General features: G+C 47.4%; 1 protein-coding gene across 3 annotated transcripts in view; it reads right to left on the bottom strand.

Annotated features, from left to right (window-relative positions):
- Positions 1-20,108, bottom strand: part of STUM (stum, mechanosensory transduction mediator homolog) — a 178,945-nt gene that overhangs the window by 112,571 nt on the left and 46,266 nt on the right. For all 3 annotated transcript variants that reach the window (XM_030557382.1, XM_030557381.1, XM_030557383.1), the window contains exon 2: positions 5,326-5,505. In XM_030557382.1, coding sequence (XP_030413242.1) covers positions 5,326-5,505 — 180 coding nt within the window. The remainder of the gene's footprint in view (positions 1-5,325; positions 5,506-20,108) is intronic.

Below are 20,108 nucleotides of genomic sequence, written 5' to 3' on the forward strand. Positions count from 1 at the left end.
CTAGCCCTCCAGAGCAGGGACACTACAATGAGAGCTGCCCTGATGTTGAAGAAGTAAGTGGCCATCGAACTCCAGAATCTTGCAGTGTCGGATTGCTGCTAGTCAGTGAGAAATCATTTTCATTCTGAAGCTGGAAAATCCACCGTGGTGGCTGTCATTATGATTAATGTAGGACCATTAATCATATCCAACTATGCAGGACCATGAGTCTCATCAATGAGCAGGACATAATGGCTGGATTTGCTGCAATGGGGTTCCTGAACTGTTGCGGGGCAGTAGATGGCACACGTACTCCAATTTTGGCACCAGCCCACCTGGCCACAGAGTTCATCAACAGAAAGGGCTACTTTTCTATGGTTATGCAAGAATTGGTGGATCACCAGAGATGCTTCTCCACAAGCAATGTGGGCTGGAAAGGTGCATGATGCTCACATCTTTAAGAAAACTGGACTGTTCAGAAAGCTCCAACCATGGTCATTCTTTCCTGACCGGTGGATTACCACTGACAATATTGAAATGCCTATAGTGATTCTAAGGAACCCACCCTGCCCCTATCTCATGAAGTTGTACAAAAGCCACTTGACAGCACAAAGGAAAGATTCAACTCCCCACTCAGCAAGTGCATAATGACAGTTGAATGTGCTTTTGGTAGCCTGCAGTGTTTACTCACTTAGACAGGAGCTCAGTGAGAACGACAGCCCAATGGTTATAGCAGCCTGTTGTGTCCTGCGTAATATCTATGAGGCAAAGAGGGACAAGCTGCCGCCAGGATGGAGGGTGAGCGGCTGCCTGTGGCCCTTTGAGCAGCCAGGGGCCATTACAAGAACCCAGTGGGGAGCTATGCAGTTGAGGGAGGCTTTGAAAGAGCATTTTAACAGTCAGCCACAATAGTGTTCTCTGCTTGCATGTTCTCTGGGCCTTTGGGTGCTGCTAAGGTTTGCAGTGCATTTATAAAGAGGACTCAGTGTTTTCCTGATGCTCTGAATTACGTGGTACTTGTGGTACATTTACAAGTATCGTTCTCTTTGAGTGTTGCTGTGTATTCTGCAGTATGCACTGTCAATGAATAAAGATAATTTTATTCTCCAAAAATGGGGCTGGAGACGAGGGGTTTGCAGTGCAGTAAGGTACTTAGGTCTGGGACAGAGGGTTGGGATCTATGGGGGTGAGGGCGTCTGCTGGGAGTGCAGGCTCTGGGGTGGGGCTGGGGATGAGGGGTTTGAGGTGCAGGCTGCCCCGGGCTGTGGTGGGGAGAGAGAACTCCTCCCAGCTCTCTCCTGCCACAGCAGCCCGGGGCTGGGAGAGAGGCACCTCTCCCCAGCCAGGGCAGCTCCAGGGTTTGGGCTGGAGGAGAGGTGCTTCTCCCCAGCCAGGGCAGCTCCAGGACTTGGGCTGGGGGAGAGGTGCCTCTCCCCACTGCATGCCTGCACGTCTCTTGATAGCCTGCTGCGCGGCCACGTGACTGCACAGCTTAGAGAGAACGTAGCCTCCCAGGAATCATCAGTGGTCTGCTGGGTGGGGTCTCCCCCAAATCTGACATGCTGCTTGTTGTAAAAGCAGTAGATCTATGGGCACTACCAGATCTATTGCTGACCTTCCTGGCCTTGTGGTATGCCTGGCCAAGTTCTTTTGCTTGCACACAGCACTGCTGCTGATCCCTGTCATACCCCTTTTCCTGCATCCCCCGCTCATAGATATCCTTGTTCCTACCTGGTCCGTATCTGTGCTTGCACAGCCTCTTCTCCCCACAGACCCAGGAGATCCAATACCTCCTGCCTGCTCCTGGCAAAAGCAAGTTTAGCACATGGAGCCAGCACGATCGGTTGGGGAGTTGCTCACAAGGGTGAACTACTTGGTGTGCACACAAAGGTGGGCGAAGTAGAAAAAGCATTTCAAAAACATGCAGAGGATTTTAAAGGGGGATGCTTCCAGTCTCTGTTGCCCCTAGGCAGTGGAGGTTACAATGGTGACCAGAGTGGTCAGTGCTGCAGGGCACGGGGCATTATGGAAGAGCTGCTGGAAGACTATGCAGGTTGGCATAGGCCATACAGTGTCTGTACTTGCAGCGCACTGACCTCAGTAGCCTGACCATGGCTCCATGCTGTTCAGGGAGGTGGTTTGACTGCGCCACTGTAAAGTGACACTTAGATCGGCCGGAGAGAAATTTCAGTGAAGATGCATGCACTTATGTCGACCTAACTTTGTAGTGTAGACCAGGCCTTTTAGACATGCATTTGTCTCTTTCTTCCCTAAGGCTGAGGTCTTTCTTGGCCCTGGTCTACACTACAAGTTTAGGTCAAATTTAGCAGCGTTAGATCTATTTAACCTTGCACCTGTCCACGTGACGAAGCCATTCTGGTTTACTTAAAGGGCTCTTAAAATCAATTTCTGTACTCCTCCCCGATGAGGGGATTAGAGCTGAAATCGACCCTGCTGGGTCGAATTTGGGGTAGTGTGGATGCAATTCAATAGTATTGGCCTCTGGGAGCTATCCCAGAGTTCTCCATTGTGACTGCTCTGGACAGCACTCTCAATCCAGATGCACTGGCTAGGTAGACATGAAAAACCCTGCGAACTTTTGAATTTCATTTCCTGTTTGGCCAGTGTGGTGACCATGGAGTCCCAGAACACCAAAGAGCTCCAGCATGGACCAAACGGGAGGTACTGCATCTGACCATTGTATGGGGAGATGAATCCATGCTATCCAAACTCCATTCCAAAAGACAAAATGCCAGAATATTTGAAAAAATCTCCAAAGGCATGAAGGACAGAGGTTTTAACAGGGACCCTCAGCAGTGCTGCGTGAAACGTAAGGAGCTCAGGCAAGCCTACCAAAGAACCGGAGAGGCAAACGGCCGCTCCAGATCAAAGCCCCAGACATGCTGCTTCTATGATTAGCTGCATGCTATTCTAGCCGTTCCTCTACAACTACCCCACCCCTGTGCTTCCCTCCTCCCCAACCCCTCCCGGTCTACCTTATCAGTTATCCCCCCATTTATGTGACGAATTAATAAAGAATGCATGAATTTGAAACAACAATGACTTTATTGCCTCTGCAAGCAGAGATCAAAGTGGGGATGGGAGGGCTATTGGCTTACAGGGAAGTAGAGTGAACCAAGGGAGCAGGTTTTCATCAAGGAGAAACAAACAGAACTTTCATACTGAAGCCTGGCCAGTCATGAAACTGTTTTTCAAATCTTCTCTAATGTGCAGCATGCCCTGCTGTGCTCGTCTAACCACCCTGGTGTCTTGCTGCGCGTAGTGATCAGCCAGTTGATTTGCCTCAACCTCCAACCCCGCCATAAACGTCTCCCCCTTACTCTCACAGATATTGTGGAGCACACAGCAAGCAGTAATAATGATGGGAATATTGGTTTCGCTGAGGTCTAACCGAGTCAGTAAATTGCACCAGCAAGCTTTTAAATGTCCAAAGGCACATTCTACCACCATTCTGCACTTTCTCAGCCTATAGTTGAACTGCTCCTTACTACTGTCCAGGCTTCATGAGCCATGGGAGCAAGGGGTAGACTAGGGTAGGTGCGACTGTGCAGTGCTGCCGGCTGGGAGAGCAGCCTGAGGCAGAAGCCTCCAGCTGGCTTGATATTCCAGGCAGGACTGAATCTCCATTAGACGAAACTTAAAGAAGAGAATGACCTGGAGTCATTCTCATTTTTGGCCAGGTACCCCCGAACGACCTTACCAAGGCCGGCCAGAAGCACCCACAGGACGATGATAACAGCTGGCAGTGGTATTGCACCATTTGCAAGGCAAGGCAAGGGGACACTGCTGTGTAACATGGCAGTACCGCGTCTGCAGCAGCACCCAGGAGACATTCGGTGACGGTGAGCTGAGTGGGCTCCGTGCTTGCCGTGGTATGTCGTCTGCACGGGTAACCCAGGAAATAAGGCAAGAAATTATTTTTTGCCGTTGCTTTCATGGAGGGAGGAAGGGAGGGATGGGGGCCTGATGACATATAACCAGAACCACCCGCAACAATGTTTTTGCCCCATCAGGCATTGGGAGCTCAACCCAGAATTCCAGTGTGCAGCAGAGACTGAGGGAACTGTGGGATAGCCACCACAGTGCAATGCTCTGAAAGTACGCTAGCCTTGGTACTGTGGACACACTCCACCAACTTAATGCACTTAGTGGGGACACACACAATCGACTATATCAAATAGATTTCTAAAAAATTGACTTCTATTAAATTGACCTAATTTCGCAGTGTAGACATACCCTTGGTGTTTCAAGGTCTCGAAAGGGGACTTTTACATTGGAGAAAACTTTAAGATGCATTGATAACCCCGTTTGCCTGCAAATTGAATGAGATCCTAAGAAACCTTTGGATAAATGGGATTTATGAAGAAGTGGGGAGCCAGTCACTCAGAGAGTGAGGAGATTCAGGGCATCTGAGGCTTTGTCTACACTATGAGCACAGTTGAGCCATGCAGAGTACAACCCGTGATGGGTACGTACTCCACATGGCTCAGCAGTGCCTCCACTGCCACTATCCATGCTACTGCGGCTACACTGCTGTTTATACTCATGCTAGCTTCATGACAGCTAATTTTATGTGTACACAAGCAGGAGACTCAGACCAGTAGTGTAAGGTGTAGATGTAGTCTAAAAGTACAACACCAGAGAGTCTAACTAAATTTGGGTTCACCTCAGTTAGCTAGAGTATGGTTAAATGGCAGGATGCCATGGGACTGCTGAGGGCAAGAGTGCTTATTCGAACACCAATTGATGCAACATCAGGAAATGGGGCCCTATAAAGCAGGGGTTGGGCTGAACCAGAAGGGGGCAGTATTCTGTGCCAGCACTTTGGTGCCCCACTGATTTCTACAGCTTTCATTCTAAAATGGAAAAGCACATTCCTGGTCTTAATGGTTGTGAGGGGAAAAAACCTTTCCAGTGTGAATCAATACCATGCTGTCCACTTGAGTCTACAGAGAGACTGTGGAACAATCACTTGGGGAAGTGGTGGCTACTCCTGTTGAGTGCAACATTGTTCACACTGAAACATAACAATGCCAATTGAAAGATGAACTTTAAGTATTTTACAGAAACATTCAGCTACTTCTGGGGCTGGAAGCAGAGCTTGATATCATGGGAATAAATCAGGCAAATGCCACCAGCCTCCCCATAGTGCTGGGGCAGATCCTCTCTTTATGTCTCTTTTCCCTCTGTTTCAGTGTGAATGTCCGCATTTAATGAAAGCTGCCTGGTATTGTTTCCACTTTCCTCATTTCCAGGGCTGGGTCTCAGGACGCTAGCTGAGCCCTAACAACGTGGGGGTGGAGACAATGATTGCACTGTACTTACTAGCAAGAATGACCATGTCCATCCCCCAAAATATACTCATGATCCAGCCAACCATCACGATAGCCGTCAGAATCTGAATCAGCGCCGCGGCAATGTTCAGCCAGAAGACGCAGCACATGTGCCTGTCGGGGAGGTCAGTCCGGGCTCCACACAGCACAGTGAAGGCAGACACAAATGTCCCTGTGGAAACAGCAACAGTAAAGACTCAGTGGAGAGCCTGATATAGAAACAGCAAGAGCCGGGATGTTAGTGCCTCTCCAAAAAACAGCAAAGCTCCTTCCAGACCCCCACACCAAACTCTTGTTTTAGATCAGGTGTTCACAGCATCCCTCTTTTTATTGCTGCTGCTATAGAAATGCTAAAAGCATAAAACTGTTCATAAAACGCATCACAGTATTTGCCCAGACATCTCAAGAGTGCTGACTCCTTCCGAGAAACAAAGGCTCAATCAAACTGAGGCTGCACCTTGATTTTAGAGATCAGCCAGCTCTCTAGGGGACACAGTCCAGCTGCTGGGCATACCCTGGGCTTGGGGCATCCAGAGTGCAGCCTGCACTGGATTGTCAAGAAACCGGCTGCCACAGCCCTCTTAATCTGATTGGTGTTTGGCAAGGCAGGCAGCCTCCTCTCACTGTGCCTTGGCCTCACTTCCCCAGTATCTGCCCCGGAAAAACTATATACAGCATCACCTCCAGGCTTCAGCTAGGCAAGACCGCTCTGCATTTAGTGACCAGTCAACGTAGTGATAAGTGCCACAGAAGTGCATGGAATAATCATCCTTTAATAATAACTTAGCAATAACCAAGTGCCACTGAATTTAAAACTCCGACCTCTCTTTTATGGCAGTATTGGACATTGTAGGGACACATTGCTATATGTTTTAATAAGCAAGTCTGCCTCTCTATTTAGGGCTTGGTGGGCTGAGATCTCCTCACTCCTCAACACACAGACTAGCAAAGGTATGAATTTAAGCTTTCAAGCTTGTCTTTTGAACATGAACATGTCATGCAGGATAAGGATGAGGACTGAGAGGTCAGATGTAGAGTGATCACTTTGTGATAAGTGTTCCCTCATAGGTGATAGGGTGTTTTTGTTTTTTGTCATTTTCCTGTGTGAGTTCATTTGAGAGTGTAGTGATAGTCTCGTTTCACCCTGAGAATTGCTATTGGAGCATTAAGAGCATTGGATGCGGTACACTAGATGACCTCCTGAGGTCCCTTCCAACCCTGATATTCTATGATAGACATGTGTAGGACTCATGGCTCTTGAAAGGTATGTTGTGGGAGGTGTTGATCATTGTAGCAGTGGCGAGCTGTCTGCAGGTTTTGCATCTATTGTTCTGGCAGGGTCTGGTGCTGCTTTGAGTTGCTGGGTCCTGGTCTGTGGAGAGCTTGCTTTTGATGATGAACTTGGAGAGGGTGGTGGATTGTTTGAAGGCCAGAATAAGAGATTTGGGAAAGATTTCTTTCTGACGGGATCCCCATGAAGTATGGGTTGCAGTTGTTTGATGATACCCCGTATGGGTTCCACTGTGGGGTGGCAGATGACAGCTAGGGGTGTGCAGTCAGAAGAGGTTGTATTTCTGTATTGATGCAGGTTCTCTAGAGGTATTGGGTTGGCCTGTTCACTATGCAGCTTTGTGCTTTCCTGGGTAGGCATCACAGCCCTTGTTTAAAACTAGCCAAATTTATGAAACTTGCAAACTCTTAAAATTGCCTAATAATGCAATACAGATGTAGAGTTTCATGGACTTATGGAAGTTAGATCTGGGAAAAAACCCACTAGGTCATATCATCCATCTCCTTGCTAATACAAAGGGGTTCCCTACAGTACATTTTCTAGTGTTTTGTCTAATGTTAAATGTCTGCAAGAATGAAGCTTCCACAACTTCCTATAGGAGACTAGTCTACAGTCTGACAGATCCCACTGTTAGGAAGGTTTTTATTGACTTTTCAATATTGAATGAGACCATCAGTTGATCAAGTCCAGTATCCTGCTTCTGTTGGTAGCCAGTCCCAATTGCTTCAGAGAAAGACTAACCTCTGCTATAATTTGCCTGACTAATTGTGCAACGTTCTTGACAGGTGGGAAAAAATACCTTCCTGACCCCATAATTAATGAGTTGCTGGCCTGAAGACTCAACTACTCATCATAGTGTGTATATCAACACATGCTGTCATGATGGAATTGTCTACCAGGGCTGGCTCTAGGCACCAGCATTCCAAGCTGGTGCTTGGGACGGCAGTCTGAAAGGAGCGGCAATCCCTGTTGTTTTGCCCCCAAGCAGCGCACCGAATTGCCACCGCAGAGGGTAGAGGGCAGTCCGTGTGCCCTTAGGGTGGCAGGTGTGTTTCGACGGCAGCTTCTATGTTTAGCTGTCCGCGGCGGCTTCAGCTAAACATAAAAGCTGCTGCTGAATTGCCACTGCTGTGGAAACGCACCTGCCACCCTAAGGGCACAGGGACTGCCCCCGCCGTCTGCGGCAGCAATTCGGTGCGCTGCTTGGGGCGGTGAAAACTGTAGAGCCGGTCCTGTTCTCTACAGTGCTTTCTTGAATCCAAATGTTGTTGTGTACTGTATCTTACACAAGACACATCTCAAAATACCAACAACAGAAAGACAAAGAGTAAAGAATAGACAAGCGGTGACAGAAATAATCCCCTCCTAAACCTATTTCTTTGATGAATGTTTGGCCATAAAGGGTGCAATTAGACACCCATGGCTGGCCTGTGCCAGCTGACTCTGGCTCCTGAGGCTTGGGCTAAGGGGCTGTTTAATTGTGGTCTCAGGCTGCAGGGACCCTCCCACCTCACAGAATGCTAGAACCCGAACTCCAGCAGCAATTGGAATCTCTATACCGCAATTAAATAGCCCCTTAGCTCCACAAGCCCGAGTCAGCTGGCACAGGCCAGCCACGGGTTTTAAATTGCAGTGTAGACATGCTCAAAGAGTCCTGTATAAACCTGTCCAGTTATCTCTATGCTCTGTCTATGCAGTATGGCTCCCATCCCGCAAAGCACAGAAGCATGTGAGCAACTTTACACATATGAGAGTAGCTACATGCTCCAATGCTTTGTTGGGCTGTGGGCTCTGCTCTAGAGAAGGGAGTAGGTCTCCTGCTAGAGAGAGCGCCAGGTCTTCTGGGACGATGTTCTCCAATGCTCCACTGACGGAGATGGACTCATGATCTCATCCATTTCTGATGTCTTTGATTCTGTGAGCTGTGGGGAGATGGGGCAAAGGAGAGCGGACTGCCAGACAACTAAAAACCTGATGAAGGCTGAAGGAGAGATGCTACAGCCTATTTTTAATGTCAAAAATTTCTGCAAGCTCCAACTCCAGTTGCCTTCAAATGCTTCCCGAGCTCGTAAAGCCCCCACTTCTCTTCTTGCCGCTGCCTTGAACTTATTTCATACTCCCACCTCATTTCCTTTGCAGCAGCTTGAAGATGGGAGCAGAGAAGCAGTTAAGAGGCAACACAGAGAAATGGAGTAGGTGGGAACTGCTGAAGCAGTGGGAGGCAGCCCCGCATTGGAACATTGTGGGGAGGGGAGATGGGAGTTCTTCCCCCATGTGAGAAATCCCCTCAGGGTTTTAGCCTCCTACTGCTCAGGCTCCGATATCCAGGGTTTTACATTTGGAGCTGCTGAAGCCTGAAGTTCCATCTGTGTAGTTAACCCCTTCATTGCTGCCACTAAGACAAAATGTACTTTCAGTGCCAGGGACACAGGCTGGGAAAACTGTTGTCAGCCCAGGACAACCAAAGCCTCATCTCAGTTTCCTGGTAAACAGAAACTGTGCCTATGCTGTTCTTTGGAAACTGTACTTCCTCTATTAGCCATAACAACAAGGAGTCCTTGTGGCACCTTAGAGACTAACAAATGTATTTGGGCATAAGCTTTTGTGGGCTAGAACCCACTTCATTCTAGCTCATGAAGGCTTATGCTCAAACAAATTTGTTAGTCTCTAAGGTGCCACAAGGAGTCCTTGTTGTTTTTGCTGATACAGACTAACACGGCTATCATTCTGAAATCTATTAGCTATGTGTTCTCTTCCTGGGGGGCTGTATGGCATGTACCTGGTAGAGAGGGATCTGAGGAGGAGTCTAGCAGAGAAGTGGGGAGGACAGGCAAATCTTCCAGGTCTTCCCAGAGTTTAAAAGGTGTGGACATGTAGTTGTGAATATATATTACCCACTGTTCAGCTTGTGCTGTGTGTTTCTGTCTAGAGGCTGCTCCACCGCTGCCACCAGCTTTTGGGGTCCCAAGCTGAGTCCTCATTGGCAACCCACGATGGCATAAAAGAGACGTGCAAATGTACATGCACTCAAATGTCAGATGTACATGTACGTATCAGGTATATTGCATACAGATGCACATCAGCTATATTGCCTCTATGCATATCAGCTACACTGTTTTTGCCAGTTAGATCTATATGTAATGTGCACATGCTTTGCACATTCAGATCAGATGTTTGCATGCATGCTGGTGCCCATGCAATTGCCTGTAACTACCACTGATTATCTGGACTTGTTTTATTCATCTTGAGGGCTTTTTGCCAGAGGCTGGCGGACAGGCAGGGAGTGTAATTACAGTAGTATGCCAAGAAAGCTGAGTTAATGTGATAGGAATCTGAGGCAGAGGACGGGGAGATGAAAAGGTAGGAATCTAGTTATGATTTTTTTAAAAATCTCCATGGTGGAAAGGCCTTTTAAAAGCCCTTTGAGTGGCAGCTGAATTGCTGTCACCCTGCATCCCCCGAATGAACTGTCATTTTACAGTCACCTTTCTCTTTACCGATGAGAAAAAATGCAGTTTACAGCTAGGAACCTAAAAAAGAGCTCTGTGTAAGCTCGAAAGCCTGTCTCTCTCACCAACAGAAGTTGGTCCACTAAAAGATATTACCTCACCCACTTTGTCTCTCTAACTAGGAGAGGATGGGGAGGGGGATCCTCCTTTGGGAAGCAAGGACAAGTAACATTAACCACTCTGGTGCCACCTGGCTGTGTGTAATCGGTGAGGTGGGATAAGGCAGATTGTTTTCTGGGACAGATGCCTGAGCCAATGGCTGGTTGGCTGGGCGGGAAAGTGGATAGGGGTTAATTATTTTAATCCCTCTGGGTATTGCAACAGCTTTACCCTTGCTTGTTATCATAGGCAACCCGCTCTGACAGTTGCTTTGCTATCAGTCCAGAGGAAATAGCCTGATGTCTCCCTCCTTACTTTCCCTACTTTTCCCTGTACCGTATGTTTAGAAAGGCAAGACAAGGAGTTGGAATATTCCCCAAACCTTGTAAAACTGGATTAGGAGACCTTGAGATCAAACTTGGATCAGGGATAGCTTAGAGGATGGATGGATGTCAGTATGCTAAGTCTACATTTAAAATAACCCTCCATCCTCTCTCCCCCACCTGATTCTTCAAGCTTACGAAATAGTTTGTAAATGAAAAATAATTCTCAATACTCGGGGTTCTATTGTACAGCCCCTGCCAATGATGTTTTTATTCAACACTTCATACTGGCAGAATGCTGTCCTGCATTAGCTAATTAATCTTCCCAAACACCCTGGTACTGTAGAGAAGCATGTTTGTTCCCATTCACAAGATGGGGCAGCACACAGAGAAGTTTGACTTGCCCACATCTAGAGAGAGAATTTGTTTATAAACTAGGATACATAGATTCATAGATCGTAAAGCCAGAAGGGGCCATTGTGATCATCTAGTCCGACCTCCTGGATGACAAGATGACAGCTGGATCCACACCCCCTCCAGCTTCCCTTCCTGCTCCTCTCCTTTCCCCCAGCTTCCCCCCCACACTTCCCCTCTCTGGCAGTGTCCTCTTTTTGGGAATCTGAAATATGGTAACGCTAGACCTCCCAGTGATACTCAGTCTGCAGCTACAAACCCCAGTGAGAAGTCTAATAGAGCTGAGTGAATAGTTGGGTGGCGAAATCACCAGTGAATATTTATTTGAATTCTGAAGCAAATTAACTTGACCATGCCTGGGACCTTTGAGTGTTTGCATTTCCCTGAAGCATGTAAGCTTCCCTAGGGTAAATGCCCACAAAGTGTGATTCACAAACTCGGATACTGGCTCAAATGAGAATTTCAGGTTGTTTATTTGATTGTAAAATTTGCAACTTGCACTGTGCTGGTTAATTAAGTTGGTCATGTGATTTTTTTTTCTGTTCCCTGATTGGAGGACTGATGTAACTAACCAACATGACATAGGCACTGACTTCCCCTCTTCCTGATGGGTGCTTAACCCCCTGCCTGCCCTGGCCCTGCCCCGGCACCATCCTCACCTTGCCCCCCTTCCATCCCTTTCCCAAAGTCCCCACTCCCTTCTCACCCCCATTCCACCCTCTTCCCCCAAGTCCCCACCCCAGCCCTGCCTCTTCTTCACCTGCTCCCCTGAGTATGCCGCATCCCCACTCTTCCCCCTCCCCCAAGGAAAGTCGTAAGCACCCCCTAACAGCTGTTAGGCGGTGGGGTGTTGAGAAGCGCTGGGAGGGAGGGTGAGGAGTGGAGATGCAGTGCACTGTGTGGGGGAGAAGGAGGCAGAGAGGGAGTAGCTTGGCTACCAGTGGGTGTGGAGTACCCACTAATTTTTCCCCGTGGGCACCCACAGAGTCGGCACTATGTAACACAATGTAAGATGCTAAAATTACAATTGAATATACATTGATGTTCCTGAAAACCCTGCAGTCTTAACCTAATGTAAACAGATGGACTTCTTTGAATATCTGCAGTATTTCCTTGTACTTCCCTATAGGTAATATAAGAAATACTTTCAAAATGGCAAATACAGAGGTTAATCTAAATACAAATACATACATGGAGCATGATCCTAGTTCCTTTTCTTGCACTGAGTACTATTTTCATTGACATTTAGCTCCTGGAAAGCCATGGCATGAATCTAACCTGCACTAGCCTGCCATGCAGTAACTGCCCACGTGGACCCTGCTAACATGCACTAGCAGTTCCTATGGTGCACGTTGATCTAGTCCCATTTCAAAGCACTATATATCAACGCACCCTACGGAACTTTTAGTGCACATCAGCAGGGCCCACATGCACACTTAGTGCAGCAGGCTAGTGCAGGGATTTACACCCCAGCTTGCCACATATTGAGCGTTCACTTAGACAAGCCTTTACTCCAATAGTAGTTTCATGGAGGGCTGCCCAAAGGGCATTTTGCCCCACCCTGCCCTTGTGAAAGGGCCCCCCCCAAACCACATGGGTTTGAGACTGACATGCAGAGGTCACAGTGCCATTAACTGAAATTTGGCCTGACAGCTCCTCTGTCATGATGGAGAGGCAGCTGGGCCAAACTTGAGTTCTGCAACCCTACATGCCAGGTTGCAATGCTCAGAGTGGAGAGCTGGGCCCACAGGACAGGAGCCACCATGGGGGATGAGTGCGGGGCGGGCTTGCTCTCCAACTTCCTTCCCCTGCTTCCCCTCAGGGGTAATTTTTTTTGAAGGGTGGGGGGGCCCCATTTTAGATTTTGCCCTGGACCCCCACAAACCTCTGTGCAACTCTCATGGTTCTTTTACACTTCATGGGCAGTTCCATTGAAGTCGATGGGACTACTGAAGGATTAAAGTATTGCTCAATGTGTCTAAGGGCAGATCTACACTACAAATATACAAATTTATGCTGCTGTGCTGTATCTGGTGAAGATATTCCATCGGCTTAATAACTCCCCTCCATGAGAGGCGGTAGCTATGTCAGTGGGAGACACTCTCCTGCCAATATAGCGCTGTCTAGACGGGGGCAGGGGTTTAGGCTGGTATAACTATGTCCTTCAGGGGTGTGGATTTTTCACACCCTGAGTGACTAGTTATACTGAAGTACGTAGTATAGATCAAGCCTAAGGGTAGCAGAACTGAGCCCTCAGTTGCCTAAGGGGATTGCCAAATCAAGGGCCCTACCGTACCAAGAAAAATTTGCACTAGGCAATACAACACAGACTGTGAATATTCACAAGTTTCTCAGGAAAGAACTAAGCATCCAAGAATTATCTGCTTCGAATATTTTGTAATAATATGGAATAGTGAATACATGTTGTGATCTCTGTGTAGACAAATTGCCAAAAATAAAGACAGACTGTGTCAAATAATTTGTCAGGTCTGCCTAATGATTATGGCACTTCAGCTCGTCAAGGCCTATCACAACCCCCTGAATGATCGTCACAGGCGCTGATTGGGCATGTTTGTTTTACCCCCTACAGCCTCAGCTTGGAATCTGGTTGGAGCTCTCAGCACTAAGCCCTGGGGTGGTGGGAAGAAACCACAGGGTGGATTGGGGTAGAATTTTGCCTCTCTACAGCAGCTGAGGGACACAGATGCAGCAGTGACGGGCAGATGCAGGAAGTCTGTATCACTACCATGACTCTGTTTGTACCAGACGTGTCAGTAGGAAGTAGGCACCACAACTGGTAATAGGCAAGCAAGGAAAGAGAGACTGCAGGGGAAATGGGAAACAGCCTTTGGGAAGCTGCATTTGCTTTTGCTATCAACAGAATCAGACAATTTCTTATTATACAAGCAAATTTGGGAAGGCTTCAGTTTCAGCAGTTTGACCCTTTGAACCTGGCGGGGAGTATGGTATATTCATCCTGAGGGGACTTTATGGGTACGGCTACACAGCCAGCAGCAGCCTGCGGCAGCGAGGCTCTGAGCCTGGATCGACAGACTTGGGCTCATGGAGTTCGCGCTATGGCATTAAAAATAGCTGTGTAGATGTTCCTGCCCAGGCTGGAACTCAAGGTTTGAAGCTTCCCCACTTTGGCCTCAGACCCCGAGCTCCAGCCTGAGCCAGAACGGCCACATAGCTATTTTTAGAGAAGTAGCCTGAGCCCTGCAAGCCTGAGGATGCCAGCCTTGGCTCTGGGACAAGCTGCTGCTTGCTGTGTAGACTGAGCCAGTCTGCCAACTCCTCTCCTTCCTGCTCCCTTTCTCCTCTCCTCTACCAAACAAGTCATCATGTTCTTCCCTGATGACCATCCAAGATGCAGCCCTCCACGCCACTCCAAACATGCTGATGGCTTCAAACTGCTGGCTCATTCTCTCCATTGCCAGCTGTACGCTGGTCTTCCCACACTCCCAGCCTTCCCACCGAACATAACTTTCTGGTTCCTAGCCTGAGAGAGGAGTGGGGGAGTCTGGTCAAAGCAGGCGTGACAGCCAGGGGATAAGGATAATGGTGTGAGGAGCTGGATGCACAGTAACTGTAAGGGCTTTGGGTGCCCTAGCCAACCCATATACAGGCTTTTTTAATTAGCTACAGGTCTGCAGGGGAAAAACCCTCATCAACAAGGAAATCCCCATCTGATTGTCTGCCTTAGGAGGCAGGGGAATGGGGAAGAACAGGCAATCAAAGCTGCTACATGTGATGATGGACAACCGGTCTCTGGGCATGTGGAGCAGCCAGTGCTCATGCTCCCTCTCCCATGCAAATACAAGGGCTATGTCTACACAGTAAAGAAGAACTGGTGGCTGGCCCATGCTAGCTGACTTGAGCTCGCAGAGCTCAGGCTGAGGCACTATTTCATTGCTGTGTAGACTTCTGGGCTCGGTGGGGAGGTCCCAGAGCTTGGGCCCCAGCCCAAACCTGGAAGTCTACACAGCAGTGAAACAGCCTTCAGCCCAAGCCCCATGAGCCTGAGCCGGTTGGTATGGGCCAGCCAGGAGTGTCTAGTTGCTATGTAGACAAACCCAAGATCTGAAGCACTAGAGCTGCAAGCCAACTGGGGAAAGCCCCTCCCTGCTGGCTCTGCAATTCTGTTGGTGGACACCCGTTCCCCCTCTCACAAAACTGGACGATGCTCCTGATACTGCCCCCATAGCCTGAAATTGGGGCAGAGGGCAGGGCTTGAAGCTGGCTGAAGATCCCCTTCCCCACCCCCAGCAGAGAAAACAAAACCACTTCATGGGCAAGGAGAGCAAGGGGACGCAGTGGTGAAAGAGCCCAGGGCAAAGGGACACAGTGGCAGAAGCAATAAAAGGGACTGTGTAGGAGGTAGGCGCGGGACTCGGTGGTGGGAGATAGAATTAGATTGTGGGAGGGCAGGGTAGCAGAATTAATTGGCCTGGAATTGTTGCAGAGTGTAGAGCTGCATTTCCATGAAAATGATGCTCAACTGTTGTGCTGGACAATATTGGCGGGTATGTGTGGGTGTGGCGATGTAGTATTTTGTGGAGATGTGTAGTGAAACCAAGCCCTGATCAGAGCATGTGATAGCAAAAAAGAGGGAGAAAATGTGTGTGAGGATTGCTTTTATTCCAGGTGTGTGCGGGTGTACATGTGTGCCTGTAACTTGCTAGTCAGTGTGTGTTACGCATCCCCTCTGGGTGTGATCCACAGAGGATGTGAGTCTGCTACAGGACTTGGCTCTTTAGGTGTAGCTGTAGAGACTTGTGTTTTTTTGGCTTTGGACATCCTCAATTCAATCCCCAGAGTCAGTCAAGATGGTGGTTGACAACTCTACAGTATGAGGAGCGATAAAAATACCTACGGAAATGCTTAGCCAAACAAGAAGAATGTCTGTTAACTGTCTAAACAATTCGTTGCTCCTTCCTTGGATTTTTCCACCTTTCAAGTAAACAGAGTGCCTTCCAAGGGGCACTGCTGACAAGTCACGGAATGAAATTGCAAAATAATAAAATTCAGGCTGATGATTTGGGAACATTTCCTGAGCGTGAGATGCCTTATACTTTGGAATAGTTTCTCAAAGCAAGTTTATCCTTGCTTGAGATGACAGACACTAGTTAAAGCCCTTGAGAATATATTGTTAGGGACAGAGCTTCATTGGCCAAAAGAATAGAATGAATATGTCCCTTCCATCTTCAGCTGCTGTGATTCTGGCTCTAACGAGGGCCTAATCTATACTAGAAAAGGTTTGCTGGTATAGCTATATCAGTAAACTCTCCTAGGCAAAATAGTGCTTTTGCCAGTATAGCTTATACAGATTCTTCAAATGGAATAAAATATGCCAGCAAAAGCACTTTTATGCTGGTACAACTGCATCTACACTACGGCTACTGCCAGTAGAAAAAATTATTTTTAAATCACAACCTTAGCCAATATTGCTATACCAGGTAAAGCTTATAGTGCAGAACTGGCCTGTCTCAAATGAGCAGGTGATCAGTTTCTAGCTCAGGATGGGCAACCTTTTTGGCCTGACAGGCACATCTGGGTATAAAAATTGTATGGCGGGCCATGAATGCTCACGTAATTGGGGTTGGGTTCTGGACAAGGTGAGAACTCTGGCTGGGGGTGCAGACTTCAGGGTGGGGCCAGAAATGAAGAGTTCAGGGTGCGGGAGGGGGCTCTGGGCTGGGGATGAGGGGTTTGGGGTGCAGGAGGATGCTCTGGGTTGAAACTGAGGGGTTCGGAGGGCAGGAGGGGGATCAGGGTGGGGACAAGGGGTTGGGGCGCAGGGGTGTATGTGTGGCTCAGGGATGCAGGCTCTGGGCAGCACTTGCCTCAAGAGGCTCCCAAAAGCAGCAGTTTGTCCCTCCTCCAGCTCCTACCTGGAGGTGCAGCCAGGCGGCTCTGCTGCGTGCTGCCCCATCCACAGGCGACACCCCTGCAGCTCCCATTGGTCACAGTTACCAACCAATGGGAGCTGGGGGCGTGGCACTTGGGGCAGGGACAGCATGCGGAACGGTGCCCCCTGGCTGCCCCTACGTGTAGGAGCTGGAGGGGGGACAAGCTGCTACTTGTGGGAGCTGTGTGGAGCAGCCCCAGACCCTGCTCCCCGGCAGGAGAGCTGGAGTGGGTCAAGCCTCAGACTCTGCTCCCTAGTGGGAGCTCAAGGGCCAGATTAAAACAGCTGGCTGGCCGGATCTGGCCCATGGGCTGTAGTTTGCCCACCCCTCTTCTAGCTGTATTCAAATGAAAGAACAAATCAGTTAATGATCCAGTTATTTTCTTTGCTCTAGAAATAAGGCAAAACATTACTTGGCAAACCGTAGGATTACACCTATAAGGAGATATATAGGTCAATGAAACGCAACATGCAGCACTTAATTACTCAGTTAATCTAAATGCTAGAATTATATTGAGACTCAATCTGTGCAATTAGGTGCCTCTCTTCTTGAAGAACTGGTCTCCTAAACCCAATATCCTGATAAGTTTCCCTTTTCAGATCAAGTTTTATTGGATAGCTATGCAAGCTTCATCATCCTTCTTGCTAATCTTACAAGGCCTACTCACTCTCCCCCCATCTAAGGTGAAAACAGGCTAGGATGCATAAGTGGCTAGAACGGATGAAGAGAAAGAGAGACGGCTCAGTAAACAAAGGTTTATTCAGTCCCAAAGAACATATTTTAGAGTGGGGAATTTGAATTGCAGACCCATGGGTCAATGTCGATCACTAAGCATGATGACCTTCAACGTGTCAGACAAAACCATGTCTTTGGGGTGGAATGAAGAAAAAAATCAGCGGGCGATACTGATGGACACCTGCAGCAATGAGACCAATTACTAACTACCACAGATTTCAAAGCTCATCCCAATAGGCGGGAATGCACACAGGATCCAGGTGACACAAATGGGAGTAGTGGGGATAGGAAGAGGAGATGGAAAAGACTAGAGGAAAAATGATAAGCAAATGTGATGGAATCCAGCCATTGCCACTCAGTGCATCTCTCGTGATTTTTTTGTCTGCCATGAAAACAGCTATGTTGAAAATAACATTACAAGGTTATGGCAGAAGCAAAGCAAACCAAGGAAATTCTATGTGAAGCCTGACTCTGTCCAATCCTTCTTGACTCACCGTGAACAAAAATATACAACAGCTTGATGCGTGAAAGCTGAAGAGTCGGATTTGCACTTGGTTGGGTTTGTCCCAGCTTCAACGTCGCTTTAAGAAGCAGCTTTTGATATTGAATTATCTTGTTAGTTGCAGCATTAAATTTAAAATGTCTTTAAAAGATGTTTACAAAACACATAATTTACTGAGTCAAGGTAGATTGGAACAGCTCCAAATATGTCATTACAGCTTAGATAAAGAGCTGCAGTTGTTTACATTATAGTTTGGTTTGTTTCATGCGTTCAGCCTGGCTTGCGTTATTATTAATTTGCTTTGTGGTAGCACCCACACAGTACTTAGTGCTGTCCCTACACACAGGAAGTTGGGATTATTTTTGTTCCATGGAAAAAATGGTTAGTTAATTTTGAAAAGTTCAAGTTTTGCTGTAAATTTCAAAATGTTTGCTATGAAGGTCAAAATTTTGACTGTAAAGTGATTTTCACTGACACTTTCAAATCTGTGAAAATATAGACAGCAAAAATTTCAGGCTGTACAGGTTTGTGTGAAAGTAAAAGGATTTATTGAAGCCCCTGTTACCCACAGATCCAGTAGCATTATTTCTATCCTGTAACCCTGCTATATTTTGTACATAAAAAACAACAACCGGAAAACAAAAAATCAACAACTACTGATAAATAGTTAGACCACAGTACAGCATGTTCTCCTGCCAATGTTTCCTTATAATTTTCAGAGTTAGGAATCCACCTAAGGGCCCAGTTCAGGAAAGCCTTTCATCATGTGTTTAAATTCCATTGACTTCATATTTAAAGTTAAGAAAGTGTTTGAGCACTTCTTTGAATTGCAGCTTAAGGCCCCAGTCCTATAATGGGATCGGCATGGGCAGACCTATCTGGAGTCCTGTGGGATGCTTGCATTTGCATATAGGTCTGCCCATGCCAATCTCATTGGAGGACTGGGGCCTAGTGCTGCGTATTTTGCAGTTGTCGTGACACTTGCTCAATAGCCTGACGACTTTTTCTCTTCTAAATAGTGTTAAATAAAAACATGTTCCCAGCACTGAGATTTTTTTAGGCAACATTTTGGACCACAGTGATATTCTTGGGTGAAGTTTTAACCCCTTGAAAGGAAAAAAAAATATTACAAAGGAACTTAGGAATAGTCGGAAACAGGAAAGACTGGGACCTGCCAACCAGTGCTTGGAACCTGCAATCACAAGAAACTGATCAGTTGGGATAAACTCTCTTGATCCTAAGGGATGATCCTCACTCAGTTTTAAGGATACATCCCAACAGGATGAAATTCTTTCCCAATTCTACATTGATGATCAGTTCAACCCAGGCATACAAATAGCAATTGCTATCTATTCACGTTTATGCCCTGAGATTGTGCTGATGCCCCATTAATAATAATTATCCCTGTGCCAGTCTATACAGTCTTTCATTCAAATCACTTTGCAGTCATTAGTGAATCATGTCTCTCAATCAGGGCTGGATTTACACTTTGCATGCCCCTCGGCATAGCATCTTCAGCGCCCCCCGCCTACAGCTGATCTTCATGTTGCACACAGTTTTAGAGAGATAAGGTCCCCCTAGAATGCCAGTTCCCTTAGGCATGTGCCTACTGTGCCTAACTGAAAATCCAGCCCAGCTCATGATACCTCATGAAGCCAGGGAATGGTCACTATCCACACATTACAGATGTGGAACTTGAGGGACCAGAGAGGGTAAGTAGCTTGCCAACTGTTGCACAGTCAGTGAATGGCAAAGTTGTGACTAGAACTCAGAAGTCCTGGCTCCATAATCCTCCTCACAGAACAAGCTGCAAGTACTTCTGACAAAGTATAACATTGCTATTTGGGCCTTTTCCAGCAAGAAGCTGACTGGCTTCAACTCCAGTTACAATCTGTGGGACCTGAAAGTGCTTGCCATTTTGCAGGATTGGGCTCGTAAGCCACTGAGAATTTCCTAAAACAGAAAATCTAACGAAATCCATCCCTTGTTT

This window comes from Gopherus evgoodei, chromosome 3 (assembly GCF_007399415.2).
Source record: "Gopherus evgoodei ecotype Sinaloan lineage chromosome 3, rGopEvg1_v1.p, whole genome shotgun sequence".
Lineage (NCBI taxonomy): Eukaryota > Metazoa > Chordata > Testudines > Testudinidae > Gopherus > Gopherus evgoodei.